The 14906-nt window shown below is 44.1% G+C and overlaps 1 protein-coding gene across 1 annotated transcript in view; it reads left to right on the top strand.

The window, feature by feature from the left end:
• LOC148514825 (ovostatin-like) overlaps positions 1–10369 on the top strand; it is a 106073-nt gene extending 95704 nt beyond the window's left edge. Inside the window, exons 32-36 of the mRNA XM_088480948.1 lie at positions 257–347; positions 743–805; positions 7290–7392; positions 7958–8015; positions 9748–10369. Of these exons, the coding sequence (XP_088337074.1) occupies positions 257–347; positions 743–805; positions 7290–7392; positions 7958–8004 (304 nt within the window). The 3' untranslated portion in view covers positions 8005–8015; positions 9748–10369. The remainder of the gene's footprint in view (positions 1–256; positions 348–742; positions 806–7289; positions 7393–7957; positions 8016–9747) is intronic.
• Positions 10370–14906: the final 4537 nt, after the last annotated feature.

The following is a 14906-nucleotide window of genomic DNA, read 5'->3' as shown; positions in this document are numbered from 1 at the left end:
TTTTTCCCATTTTAGTGGTGGGGGGAAAAACAGGTCTATTAGGGTCATGTGTTGTATAATTTATATGCATTATTGTCTTATTGTATTTTTATATGTCAAAATTCAATAACCTAAAGCCCCATACATTATTGGTGTTCTAAAACGGATTATCCAAAATAGTGCTTAAAGGTCTTAGACAAATTTTTGGTTTTGAGTCCACTTGGCAAACTTCAATTGACATCTAATCTATTGTGTTTTCTCACCGCAATTGTTGCAGCTATAATGGCATGCAGAAGCAGTCTAACATGGCTTTAATAGACCTAGACCTGCTATCCGGGTACACTGTGGAACACCAGTCACTCATGGAGGTATGGATCGATTGTAAATGCCATTTGTTTAATTGTGTATGGGAGACGCCGAAGGAAATTTCCTTTAAACTTATATTCACAATATACAGTATATCAAATCAGAAGTTGATTGTCATATGGTATTCTAGTAGCGCTTCAGAGATTTCTATGCTCACTGTTATTCTTTCAGCAGATGTCCCCCCACTAACCAGCATGGTAACTGGCTGGTTTGGACAAATGCCAGTTGGAGCAGATTTCACAAGTGTACTAATGTGGAGGGGGAGGGGGGAGGAAACACAATTGGAACCAGAATGGGTCAGGCCTTGGATTATTTGGGTGGTACATGGATGGCAGTATACTGTATATTTGTAATTTATTTTGGTGTCTTTTTCATAAATCATGTATTCTTTTCACAGCTGAAAAGACAGGTGCCCAAAGTTGAACAGAAGAACAGCAATCTCATTATCTACCTTAATTACGTGAGTCAACTGAGCTTGTTTCTTCAGCAAAGGTGCACAGGTTCTGGGGTGTGCATGGCATTTTGATAGTATAAGGAGATGATTCATCTACACATGGCTGTTTACTTCTATTCCCTTGTGGTGCCCTTATTCAGTGTAATCTTATAGAGGACATTCGTGTGTGTGGTGTGCGATTAAGAGTACATATTGGTCACTACCTCCCACAATATTAGCTAGTGCCCAGGCCTTTATGTGAAGCAATATTATTAGAGCCTTTGATTGAAAGACAATGGAAAGAGCAGCTTCCTCCAGCAGCAGTGATGTGCGGTTACTTGGATCCTGGAAGGTTCTTGGCTGTGCAGCTTTAATACAGTACCTAGATATTCTGCAATGTTTACATGTGGTTGATATATACAGTATATAGTAGAAAGAAGGCAGCGGCACTCAGCGGGATCACTCAAACAAAAGACTCTTCAAAGATAATCATATGGCATGATCGACGTTTCGGGTTTATAGCAACCCGTCAAGATACACCAACACCGTTGGTGTATCTTGAAGACGGGTTGCAATAAACCCGAAACGTCGATCATGCCATATGATTGTTTTTTTTTGAGTGATCCTGCTGAGTGCCGCTGCCTTGTATCTACCATTTTATTCTATGACTGGCACCGCGGTTTACAATTTTGCTTGAATGGGAGTGCCATGCCAGGAGTGTGTATATGTGTGTGTGTGTGTGTGTGTGTGTATATATATATATATATATATATATATATACACACATAAAATTATACAAATTCACATTTTGTTATAGTATATGAGACGTTTTGTAACTAAACACTTTTACACCATGCTGAACAAGTCTGTGTGGTATCTGCTATTAATCCTTCTTCATTTGTCATAATTCACCCTGTGGTCAGTGGAGTATTGGTCCTTCCTCTTTGTTCTTGCCTAACCATAAAATCCTTTTAATATTGCAAGAGAGAGGTAAATGCAAATTAGATTTTTTTTTTGCTTTGACCATGGAAGGTGAGGTGGAGATACAGTAGGTACTGCACTAGAGGCAGAGATAACTAGAATCCTTAAGAGCAATTCCTTAGACAGACCATTACTACATTGTCTAGTCTATGGATTGGACTTTCTTCCTAGAACCTGCCAGGGCTAGGTCTTGGTTTAATCATGGAGCTTTCTGAGGTAAAAAGTTGAAAGTTTATTACCCGAAAACACATTCTTTTTTTTTTTGTTTGCCCATTTTCTTCAAAGATAGATATAAAATCCCCCAAGATAAAGGTCAACTTGCGCACTGGTTTTAGAAATCAACACATCACCTAGAGTTTTTTGGCCAGACGATCTCGGAGTTGCATGAAATCGTTTCTCTGGATCTGCCCACTCCCCAAACATATCTCGGAATCCTTCATCAGAAGCAGCACCCTTCAAAGACCCTGTGACACAGTCAGGTTAGGGGGTCCCTCTCCGGGGTAGAAGGACTCCTTTCTTACACACACCCACAGCAGCAGGGAAGCAGCACACCAGTCTGGATGCAAGTACAAGCTGGTCGGCGCCAGTCTTTATTGTACAATGTCAGAAATAACATAAAGAAATCATAAACATAAATCCTAGCCCTGTCGGGGCACTAACTTCACAGGTAGTTCCCTCACTACCAGAACCTGGCAGGGCCTAATGCCTTCACCAGTAACCAAGGCACAGCACAACACTCACAGTTAGGTTTTTCCAGTGTCTCTGAGCAAACTCCCTGTCTGCTCTCCCAGGTGAGACAATCAGCCCTCAACACATTAGGCTTATCTTGGCCACTCTCAGGTGGAAGCCCTAATAAGCCTGTTACCAGGCTAAGAGAACCAAAACCTGGAGTGGCCGTGGGTGGAGCCCTCCCACTCCTCTCACCCACAACCCCCAGGTCCCAAACCGGCTTTTCAAAAAGCCGAGACTCAAGCCTGCTACACTGCAGACTTTCTCCTGGGGATTTAAACACATGAGACAGGAATCTGGGATAAATGTCCCTGTCACAGACCATTTTACCAGTGATCCTATCACATATTCCCCCCCTTTGTTTCGACCTATGGGGCGGAACAACTGAAGCCCCAAACAATGAACGCATGACAACGCATCTGTATTAAATAACAGGCCCCCTGGCCTGTGTTCCACTGAAAATTTAAAAGTTTGTAACGCCAAGAACCGTCACGTAATTCTCGCATTACTGTCCTTATTTTCGGACATCCACTTCAAAGGGCATGGTCAGTGATCAATTTGAACTTTCTACCAACCAAGTAGTACCTGAGAGCCTCTAACGCCCACTTTATGGCCAACGCTTCCTTCTCCACTGTGGCACCGGGTAGGCATCGAATTTTGAAACACTGTTCAACTTTTGGAAGTCACACTCCCGTCGGGCTTTGGAATCAACACAATGGGACTTGACCATTCACTATGTGATACTTCAATAACCCCTAACTCTAGCATATTTTTAATTTCTTTCGACACCGATTCTTTTGGTGCTTCTGGTAACCTATAGGGCTTTAGATTAACTTTAACCCCTGGGTCAGTGATGATGTCATGTTTAACGACCGAGGTTTTCCCAGGTACGTCAGAGAACAGCACCCTAGATCTGACCAGAAACTCCTTGACCTCTCGTTGTTGAATTGCTGACAGGGTTTTTGCCACTGTCACTTTGGGAACTAAGGGCCCTGATTTTACTGGAGGGGCTCGGACGGCCGACAGTACCGTTCTATCTTTCCAGGGCTTTAACAGATTTATATGGTATATCTGTTCCGGCTTTCTTTTCCCCGGCTGGTAAACTTTGTAATTGACCTGTCCCACTCTTTCTAAGATTTCAAAGGGGCCTTGCCATTTAGCCAAAAGTTTATTTTCCACAGTGGGAACCAACACTAACACTCTGTCCCCGGGAGCAAAGCTGCGTAACCGAGCATTGCGGTTGTATACCCTCTGCCGTGCCTGTTGAGCCTGTTCCACAACATCTTCCCCCTTCTTAGTTACCTGATATAACAAATCCTGACACATTGCCATGTGGGAATAGGACAAAGGACTCTCAGGGTCTACGGGTTTACCATCAACTAATTTACATTCTCCCTGGCTTTTACCAAAGCAGGGTCATTCAACTGCTCCACGGCAAAGACCTCTCTTCTGACCTCTAAATCAGGCAGACGATCAACTGGCCCAACAACACGTTCCACCTCAATGGGAGGCACATCAGTTGGCGGGCCACCGTCACGCTCCGCATTCTCTAGTTCACCAATCATAGTAGAAAAAGGGAGTACCTCTGACTCAGAAGAAACTCCCTCCTCCACTACATCGACAACCTTCTCAAATGGATCGGGGTTGTTCACTTCTGGAACAAAACGGCTTTCCCACAACTTCCAGAAGTGAGCAAAGTCTCTCCCAAATATTGCATCGCACATCAGACCAGGCACCAAACCCACAGAAACTATAGCAGAACCACATGGTGTCTCGATGTTCACCTCGGCAGTAACAATATTGAGTATCCCCATGTATGCAGGTCACACCAACAGTTTTCCCTGTATGCCTCAAGGGGTTCACCAGCTCAGCTTTTATAAGTGTCACCAAGCTACCAGAGTCTAACAGTGCCTCTACTCGGTTGCCATCTACAGTGAGTACACACATGTGCTTATCATTCTCAGCCTGCCGGTCAGCCGTACAGGCTGTCTGTGCATAGAAAGACGCCCTGCGGTACACATGAGCAGTATCACATTGCATAGGTTCAGTTGTAAGTGAACAATTAGCGGAAATATGGCCGAAGTCACCACACCGGAAACACTGAATCATATTAATGTCTAGTAGTTTACAGGGCAAGAACCTTCCTGGCCTGGCAGGCCTGTCTCCAGGTTCTACACCCTCAGTCTTAGGTACATTCCACCGCCCAGCACCCTTCTCCCCTGGAACAGTCTTACCAGTGTCTGTGGGAGTTCGCCGGTGTGCCATCGGGGCATACTATTCAGCTCCTCAGCCGCCACGTACCTCTCCACCAGCTCGACCAACTGGTCCGCGGACTTAGGGTCTGCATGGCTCACCCACTTGCGCAGAGTCGCAGGTACCGATCGCAGGTACCAGTCCATCATGACCCTTTCCACAATCTTTGGTCCCGTCAGCATCTTGGGCTGTAGCCATTTTGAGGACAGATGGACGAGGTCATGCATCTGTGAACGTGGAGGCTTGTCCATATGGAACTCCCAGCGGTGGACCCGTTGGGCATGAACAAAGGAGGTGACTCCCAAGCGAGTTAGGATCTCCTGTTTTAGTTTTTTATAGTCCTTGGCATCAGCCAGGCATAAGTCGAAATAGGCCTTTTGTGGCTCCCCAGACAAAAAAGGTGCCACCAGACTTGCCCACTGCTCCTTAGGCCAACTCTCCCTTTCGGCCGTTCTTTCAAATGCGGCGAGATAGGCCTCCACATCATCGCCCGAAGTCATCTTTTGGAGGAAGTGACTGGCTCGTATGGAGTGAGTGGTGGTGGGAGGACCAGCAGTAACATCTCTGGGCTGGGCGACCAGGTGCTGTACACCTCTTTTATTGCCTGGCTGTTTTCCGCTAAGGCCCGGCTGTTTTCCACTAAGGCCTGGCGGCTTTCCTCGACGGCGACCTGTTGTTGCCTCTGGGCTGTCTCCAAGGCCAACAGTTGCACCCTGGTGGACTCCTGCTGAAGTTTGTTAGTCTCCTGCTGAGACCTGGTAGCTTCCTGCTGAGCTGCTGTAGCTTGGAGCAAGGCCTTAATAATGTCCTCCATTTTGGCCTGGGGTGTAGGTTGGAAGCTGAACCTTGCCTCTCTGCGCATTGGCTGACGCCCCCTCTATGGGACTCCAAGGACACAGTGTTATTTCCACACTCACAAATTGGGTGTCTGTCCCTTTAATTTTTAAATGGAAAGTTTTCCTCTTGCTGCAACTTCAGTGTGTGTGGGTGCCCGCATTCTCCACCATATTGTGACACAGTCAGGTTAGGGGGTCCCTCTCCGGGGTAGAAGGACTCCTTTCTTACACACACCCACAGCAGCAGGGAAGCAGCACACCAGTCTGGATGCAAGTACAAGCTGGTCGGCGCCAGTCTTTATTGTACAATGTCCGAAATAACATAAAGAAAACATAAACATAAATCCTAGCCCTGTCGGGGCACTAACTTCACAGGTAGTTCCCTCACTACCAGAACCTGGCAGGGCCTAATGCCTTCACCAGTAACCAAGGCACAGCACAACACTCACAGTTAGGTTTTTCCAGTGTCTCTGAGCAAACTCCCTGTCTGCTCTCCCAGGTGAGACAATCAGCCCTCAACACATTATGCTTATCTTGGCCACTCTCAGGTGGAAGCCCTAATAAGCCTGTTACCAGGCTAAGAGAACCAAAACCTGGAGTGGCCGTGGGTGGAGCCCTCCCTCTCCTCTCACCCACAACCCCCAGGTCCCAAACCGGCTTTTCAAAAAGCCGAGACTCAAGCCTGCTACACTGCAGATTTTCTCCTGGGGATTTAAACACATGAGACAGGAATCTGGGATAAATGTCCCTGTCACTGACCATTTTACCAGTGATCCTATCACAGACCCCTAGAGAAAATAGAAGTTGTTTTAGATCTACTGAGTCTGCTTTTCTCTGGCTGGCACTTTGGTCTCTATATCCCCACATTTTTCAAGTCCTAGTGCCGATTTGATGGATATAGATCTCTGCCATTATCACCATATCAGTAAGTGTGTTAATTGTTTGTTTTTATTTTTTTGCCCGCCAGTGATAGTTGATTACAAATGCTGCTTCTCCAAAGTACAGGCATTTTGCTACCCAATCATTCTCCTACAGTATATCTCAATGGGACCTGAGCCTAGATCTAAGGTCCTGTTGTGAGTGAGAATTTTTTTCCTACGTGTTCTAACCTATTTCCGAGGGACAGGTCTCTGAGCTGGCAACTCTTACCCATAAATCCATGTTTCAATAAAGAGCTGTTTTTTGGCTTTTAAAAAAACAAAAACAAACTAAGTATGACTTTCTCTTTCCAACTGAAGATTATTATTATTATTATTATTATTATTAATAATAATAATAATAATAATACAAATAATGTTATTATTAGTAATATTCTGTCTTATTATTATTTTAATTATTATTGTGGAACATTTTTCTTTACTTCATGTATTTAAACAATCCAGATATCACCCTTATGCCCTCAATTAAAGTACCAGCACATCTCTCCTTGGATGTGTTGTGGAGCTTGTTGACCTACCTATCAGATCTTGTGAGTTCTGTCACTTGGATACCTCACTTGCTCCTTCAGTGTGATATGGGTATATGTACCTTATATTAATTGTTGGCTTGCTTGGCACTAGTTTACATAACCAGCTTCCCTATTTTGAGTTGGCATGGCTTGTGGAACATGACTTACAATAAAAAGCACCAACCCTCTCAAAGAGTGCAAGTATACGGTTTGACTCATCATGTTCTAGGAGATCTTCTAACCTTTGTCTTCCTTGTGTCTACAGGTCGGCAGTGATGTCCTCAGCTTCTCTCTAAAACTAGAAATGACTGCAATGGTATTGAATTTCCAACCAAAAATTGCTAAAGCCTGGGATTACTATGAGACAGGTAAACTGTATATTTCACAAAAAACAGGTGTCTTCGGTGCGTATTGGTGAAGGACAATGTGGATTGACTTGTACGATTGTTAAATATTTGCATTGTATCACTTATATGCAATACTTCTCAAATCAAACATGGAATCTACAATAGATTAAAAAATATAGTGTCTATTTATGAGGCCCTCATACAGTCAGTGATCCACCACCAAGTAGAAATCTTAAGCTAGGGTTGCTACAATATCCCTTAATCAAGGACACATGAATTATGAAGGTTCTGGACACACACAGACACTTACTCGTTGGCTAAATGGGTGTGGCCTAATTAGTTTACTGCAGTGTTTCTCAAACCCGGTCCTCAGGGCCTCAAACAGGTCACATATTCCATGTCCCCTAACAGGTGCACAGGTGCATTCATTACTTACTGACACATATTATTTTTTAAATACAGCTAACTTCTGCATCGTTCTTAATATTTGGTTCCTTTGTGTAGTTGACGTAAGATGTTCTTTGTATCTTGTTGCTTACTGTATCTTTTTTTTTTCTTTCCATTTTTATTTGACCTATTCTTTCAGCTGAAAATGGAGCTGCTGTAATGCGCCATCCTTGCTCTAACATATGAGGAGTTTGGAGGTAAGATCATATTATCTTATACCCAGGGGCCAACTTCACAGACTCAGGGGACCATTTATAAAAGTATATGGAACCAAGAATATTCTATATGTCTTTCACTCTGCACTTTACTTGATACGTATCCACATATTTTTTCCCTCTGTTCCATGTCCTCCATGAATTGAGATTTTTTATAAAGTTCACAGGAAATCAAAAACATGTTTGCACGAGTTACACAACAGACACAAGATTTTTTTTTTTTGTCTCAAGTCTGTGACATTTGTTACTGAGAGTAATTGTGTCCTGATGAGATCTGCAACTTTTTTGTTGTACATACCATTAATATATCAATGGGGGGGGTGATTCAATTGTTATTGGCAGCTGTCAGTGATTGGCGCCCGATGGATCAATTCAATTGTTACTCCGTTCCGGCGTGAGAGCCACCAGCTCCGGCATTTCTGCTCGCCGCCTCCTGAGGTGGCGAGCAGGAAATGTGCGATAAGCGGTTTGGGCTCTCTAACCACAACTTTAGATGGGTTTAGCCACTTTACGCTGCTAAATCCAGCCTATTTGGATGCGACATGAGCATGGGCACCCAAAAACAATTGAATATTGCACCCCGATCTCCAATCACTTTAGATGGGAAATCGGGTGCGCAAAAACAATTGCATCATCCCCAATGTGTTATTTGTAAGCCATTTTTAAATTATCTTTGTGTTTACAAAAAAGATCACTACTGTACTCTGGGCCTGATTCAAACCCGGTTGCAAGCACTGAGCGCTCGCAACCAGGTCCATGTTTGCCCACTGGGCATGCGCACGATGGAGCCGGCTCTGTCGTGCGCATGCGCGAGACCCGGCTAGTGACGGGCGCTCTGTCGCTCCGGGTCTCGCACCAAAGGTGGCGAGCTGTCGATGGTGATTGACAGCTCGTCCCATTTGGTAGGCGGGCAGGGGGGCCAAACGGAGGCGTTCCTGACGGAACGCTTTCCGTTTGGGGGCGGCCCCACTGACATCACTAGTGATGTCAGTGGTGAGCTTCCGGCTCTATTTAGAACCGGAAGCTCACTGGGGCTTGCGGCAGACGAGACCCTACTGCAAGGGCCTTGTCGCATGCCCGATGGTCGAGACCATCGCGACTATCAACCTGGCCGCTCGCAATACCTGTGGGTGGTCACCCACAGCTATATGAGCGGCCAGGAGGCCGCACCAAAAAAAAAAAAAAAGACGCCCAGATTCAGAGTGAGCGCTCTGTCAGAGCGTCCATCTCTGAATCAGGCCCTCTGTACCCTCTGACAAGCAGTTTGATGCTGTTCTTGATTATTTCAAGTCGAAGTACCTTTTTTCACTGTTTCAGGGTACAGTCTTTATAAAACTTAACATACTGACCATAAAGTCCTATCCTACACTGAGGAGACCTTATGAGGAAGAAAGTGGCTGGCTGTAGGTGGATTCACTAGATTTACACAAGATATGGGGGTCTATTTACTAAGCAGTGTAAGGAGACAGAGTGAAAAGTGATAAGGTGCCAGCCAATCAGCTCCCAACTGTCATTTTTCAAACAACCTGTGAGATGACAGTTGGGAGCTGATTGACTGGCACCTTCTCACTTCCTTATCACTTTTCACTCTGTCTTCTAACACTGCTTAGTAAATAGACCCCATGGACTCAGACTTTAGGACTGCAGGAATTCTAGGAGGGTTATTTGTTTTAGATCTATGTACTGTTTTTGACGGTTCTGTTTCTGCACACAGAGAAATATGATGAAGGCCCTTTTCCAGTCTTGCCGACCCATGCCATCTATATCCTCCACCACCGGCTTTCTAACAAGTGGACATCGCTTGTGCTAATTGTATTATCACATCTACGAATTAGTTGGACAACAATGCATACTCCCGTTTATGTGTTTAGGAAATAATATAAATCTATCTTCGAATCGCACTGTAATCTGTATTGTGAAGTCTTCATACTGTAATAACTTACATTTGTGCAGATATTATCCCCTCTGGTACAACAGTCTATAGCATATAACTGCTAAATAGGCAAAAGAAACCTACAGTAACCTACTGTAGTAACTCAAAATAACTGCAATGGTTCAAACCTGTTTTTACAAAAGACCTGGAAATTTAGTGCCAGGTACTGTAGCCTAGAGACCTACAAATGTACAGTGTGTTTGTTTTTTAGCTTAGTTTCTAGAACGCCTGCTTCACTCTGGTAAATATGTTAATGATGCATGCAACTGAGTGTAGGGAAAAGTAGATCCATTTTAAAATGTTCATTAATTCTAAAATTGTTTATATGTTTTACTTTGTGCCTGAAGATTTCAAAGTGTTAACCTGACATTCTGCTGCTCCCCTGATCAAAAATAAAGTTTAAGAGTACAAGTATTACCGTGTCACTCCTTTACTGACCACTAAAGTCACCGCCTCTTTTAGGACATGTGTTTAAAGGGATCTAATACTGGTCAGGAAGCTGAGACTTCAGTCAGTTGAGTTGCTGTGACATCACTGCCCCTCTTGTATGTATCTACAGTACAAACCACTCTGTGCTTTTGTTTGGAGCAAGTATGACAACTTGTCACTCAGACTGTGAGGCCCATTTATCAAAGATCATATGAGGTAAATTCCCCGAAAACACCTGTTTTCGGGGGTTTACCTCAAATACTTAGTATCCCCCGAATGTATGAAGGAGGGACCGCAGCAGGTATCTCCGATACCTGCTGCGATCTCTCCATTGCCGCCGGCAGCCGCCTCCCCCATAGGTTTCTATGGGGGATGTGATGCTGCCAAATGTATCAATATCAGGAATGCTTCGCATTCCCGATATTGACCCCAGTAGCTAACGCCATCTGCAGATAGCGTTAGCCGCTGTGTCCTATGGGCACTTACTGCATTTTCAGCCGTCGGAAGGATCTCCCAGATTTTCTTTTCGGAGCCCGTCTCTGTGCATATGCCGGGTGATACATTCGGCCGGTATGATCGCATTTTGCAATGCGATCATGGGCGGTACTGCATGCCCTGATAGCATTGCAAAATGCGATCCTTAATAAATGGGCCCCTGTGTCTGCTCAGAAAGAGAAGCACTACTGACCCCTAATATGAGAAACTGCTGTAAAGATAGAAGTGCTGAAGCCTAAAACTTAACGGTTATCTTTGCAGTTTTTGGTACCGTAGAATGCCTGTGTGATCTCAGCGTATTTTCAAAGGTAAATTAGGCTCCAAAGTTTCTTTCAAAATGCCCACAATTTTGTTCTGCAATGTACTTTCCCATAATGGGACTCATTAAGAGCCATGCATAATTACATCTAGTAGTCACTGTTTTGTACCTTGGAAATACTATGTTGCAATGTAAGGTAAATTGAAAGTCAGGTGTGGGTACACCCTAGTTTGACTCTACATGCAAAAAAGACAATGGGCCAAATGGAATAGGCTGGGAGTTTAGAACACGTGGCAGTTTAGCAGTAACCTCTCGCACTTTTTAAACTCCCCGAATGTAATAGAGCCCGAGAACATGGAAACTTGCATGTTTTTGGACTCAAACTCTCACGATTTAAACTCTCATCCAGATGTTTTCCCATTTTGAAGATGAAACTCGCCCAGTGTGAGAGGTTACTGCTAAACTCTCAATGTTCTAAACTCTCACCCTATTACATTTGGCCCAATGGCTCTGTCCTTTTGCTGAAATTCACCATACATTAACAGTGGAGAAATTTTTTTTTTTTTCTACATTGGTTCCTCATTACCTGCCACTCACTGCTGCTCCCATAGACCACTAGGGGGAAAGCAGCTGGAGCCTATTTACCAGGTAGTGCAAAGCTTTGCCTTTCGCCAAAAACACCAACCAAGGATTTTGTTATTTTGACCCTGTTAGTGGAGATCGATGAAGTTGGAGAGGCATCACTGAATTCCCGCTGGTTCCAAACACAACACACCGACATTAGTAACATGTAATACTTTGTCTTTTTAGGCTACTAGTGTAGGTGAAACTATTCAGCACTAGCCCCAACATGATACATACTTTATTATGTATCACTGTGATATGCAGCAATACATAATTATATTTGCCACAGGGGTACTACCCCAATGGTAGAAAGACCCCTAACTCCTAAGTATATATATTAATGCAATCAAATACTGTAGATGTAGAGAGAGTTATGGAAACAGTCTGCTTACACATACATTTTTACAATTCATTAAAAAGTTATTTTAATATGAGATGCTACGAAATTAGCAGATGTATACAGTACTAGTGTTTATTAGTTGTTACAATGTTTTCCAGTCTGGGCAGGTTGGATAAGTGTTAAATAATTTTAGGTGAAGCCAGAAAAATCTACTCTGCATGTCCAGACGGAACATCGTGCCGGGATACTTTCAGTTTTATTTTCTAGCACTACAAGTTCACAAGATCTTGTTTAGAGACCGATAGTTTCATTACTTAGTTATTACAGCATGTTCACTGAAACTTTCCTCGGTGGTAAATGTCGGTCATTAACACTTCTTTGCAGCCAATATGCCGATAAATAATGTGCCGTGATGGGAACTCTGGATTATTGAAATACAGTTGGTGCAGAAATGAGAGGACAATCCTGCAAGTATCCGACGGAATCTGTATCCCATAACAGGAGGAGGGGTTCAAGCATCACCATTGTCAACATTGCCAGTATATAATATTGATCATTTTATTGGTAGGTGCCCCCACAAACCTTAATCCGGCCCGGCACATATCACTGAGTCCTTTCACCGGCATTATGACTGGAACTTTAAAAAAAAAAAAAAGTTTCTAAGTTTGCGAAAATGATGTACACATATAACATGTGGTTGTGGGCTAAATTCCTCTCTTATAGTTCTAACTGTACTACTAACTTCTTTTAGCATAATTCAGACGTGTCCACGTATCCACGTAACAATCCTTCTGGCCGGATGTGTGTGCAGGGGCGCCGAGAGGGGGGGGGAGCGGGTACAGATTACCGGGGCCCGGGCTTTCTGAGGGGCCCGGCGGGGGCCCGGGTCCGGCGCCGCTCCCCCTCCCTCACAGCAGCCCAGCACACAGCGTGTGCTGAGCTGCAGTGGAGACTGCTCGTGGCTGCAGAGCAACAGCCACAGCAGTCTCCTATGCCTGTGGGAGGGAGCGATCACACTGATCGTGCCCCCCCTGGCTTTGAGCAGGGCTGAGGGGGCCCAGAGTGCCCCCCTCCCCAGCGGGCAGCGCTGCAAATATTTATTTAGTTTTCGGGAAGGGGCGTGGCCACGCCGCCGCGATTAGGCCACGCCCCCTATTACCCGGGCCCGCCACGGCTCTCAGCGGGCCTGTGTGTGTGTGGCTTTGTGCGAGTTGCTAGAGCAAAGAAAAAATAAAAACTCATGATAATGTGTCAGAAGCTATTATTGTGTAGAGTTCTATATAGACTAATTAGCTCGTGACACCTTATCACAGGATGTTTTTTTTTTTTTCATTTGCACTCAGATTTATTCTCACCAATGGGGAGATGCACTAAGCTTTACAGAGAGTGATAAAGTACCAACCAATCGGCTCCTAACTCACTTTTCAAATACAGCCTGTAAACTGACGGGAGCTGATTGGTTGGTAATTTATTACTCTCCACTTTATCTCTCTCCGAGGCTTAGTGCATTTGCCGAATGATAGTTAAATGAGGGCACATCGGTAGTTTAAATTTGCTTGTGTTCACGAATGAGGCTTTACAGAGAAATAAAGAGAAGATCTTAGACAGTAGGTGGCAGTAGAGCTACAACATGTAAGTTGAATATTGCACCATACAGTATAATACTTATGAGGCTTTTTCTTTAAGGACAAACATCTATGATGCTGGCTAGTTTCAATCTATTCAAAGGGGTCAATCCAATTATAAGAGGTGCTTTTGCGGATGCGAGTCATTGCGACAACGGCCGCACTGGATGGCAGCCTGAATCTCAAAACTGAGTGTAGACCCATGGGGTTGCGTACAATATTTAACGAGTTCAGCTCGAAAGAGGGCCCCTGAGGGGTGCGAAAAGCGGTGCAATTTCCGGCGTTTGAACACCGTGGCAACAGCAGCACGTACCCGATTCGCACCCCTCATAGCTAATTGGATTGTCCCCAATAATTTCTTAAATGTTGCCCCTAAGGTATAATAAACATGATCATTTATACAGAATGAAACATCCAGTGCTTTCTATATATATATATATATATATATATATACATATATATATATATATATATATATATACACACACAAACATATGTGTGTGTTGGTTGTGTGTGCATATGCGTATGTAATATGTAATGGTAGGTGGCATCACCATACTGTGACATCTTGGAAATGCCAGGACCTGTATCAGTTGAAATCTGATAATCTGACATCATTTGAGTCAGTTTGAACACCGTCTTTCAAATGGGGCATGATAGTGGGTGCCCAACAGATGGGTCATTCCATTTTCAAAGTTGGGCATACCTTCAACATTTCTTGATCTACAGGATCAAGTTTGTACTGGGAATACTTCATGGAAGGCTTTACCATCCACCATGGACAATGCAGTGGCCGACAATGGGTGCTTAATAATCATGGCCAGAATTATCCGTGGTAACAGACAGGCAACACTTGTCAAATCGCTTCCACATTCAATGCAGGAGGTACCAGATTTTTTTAGCTTCCATGGGATATGGGAGCAGAAGACTCACACAATGCACCTGTTAACACTATGACACCAGACATAGCACCTCACCTGGGCTTGTGATATCAATAATTGGACGCTGAAGAATTGGCAACATGTGGAGTGGCCTGTTGAGTTATGGTTCTAGTTGTTTTAGGCTGCTGGTAAGGTTCAGGTGTGCTGCAGACCCCATGAAGTCATGGACCACAGTTGTGAACAAGGCACTGTGCAGACTGGTGGTAGTACCATTATGGTGTGGGTGT

This window comes from Taudactylus pleione, unplaced genomic scaffold (genome assembly GCF_031769625.1).
Source record: "Taudactylus pleione unplaced genomic scaffold, aTauple2 ptg000258l, whole genome shotgun sequence".
Lineage (NCBI taxonomy): Eukaryota > Metazoa > Chordata > Amphibia > Anura > Myobatrachidae > Taudactylus > Taudactylus pleione.
The sequence above is the reverse complement of the archived record's forward strand: the minus strand, read 5'-3'. Positions and strand labels throughout refer to the sequence as shown.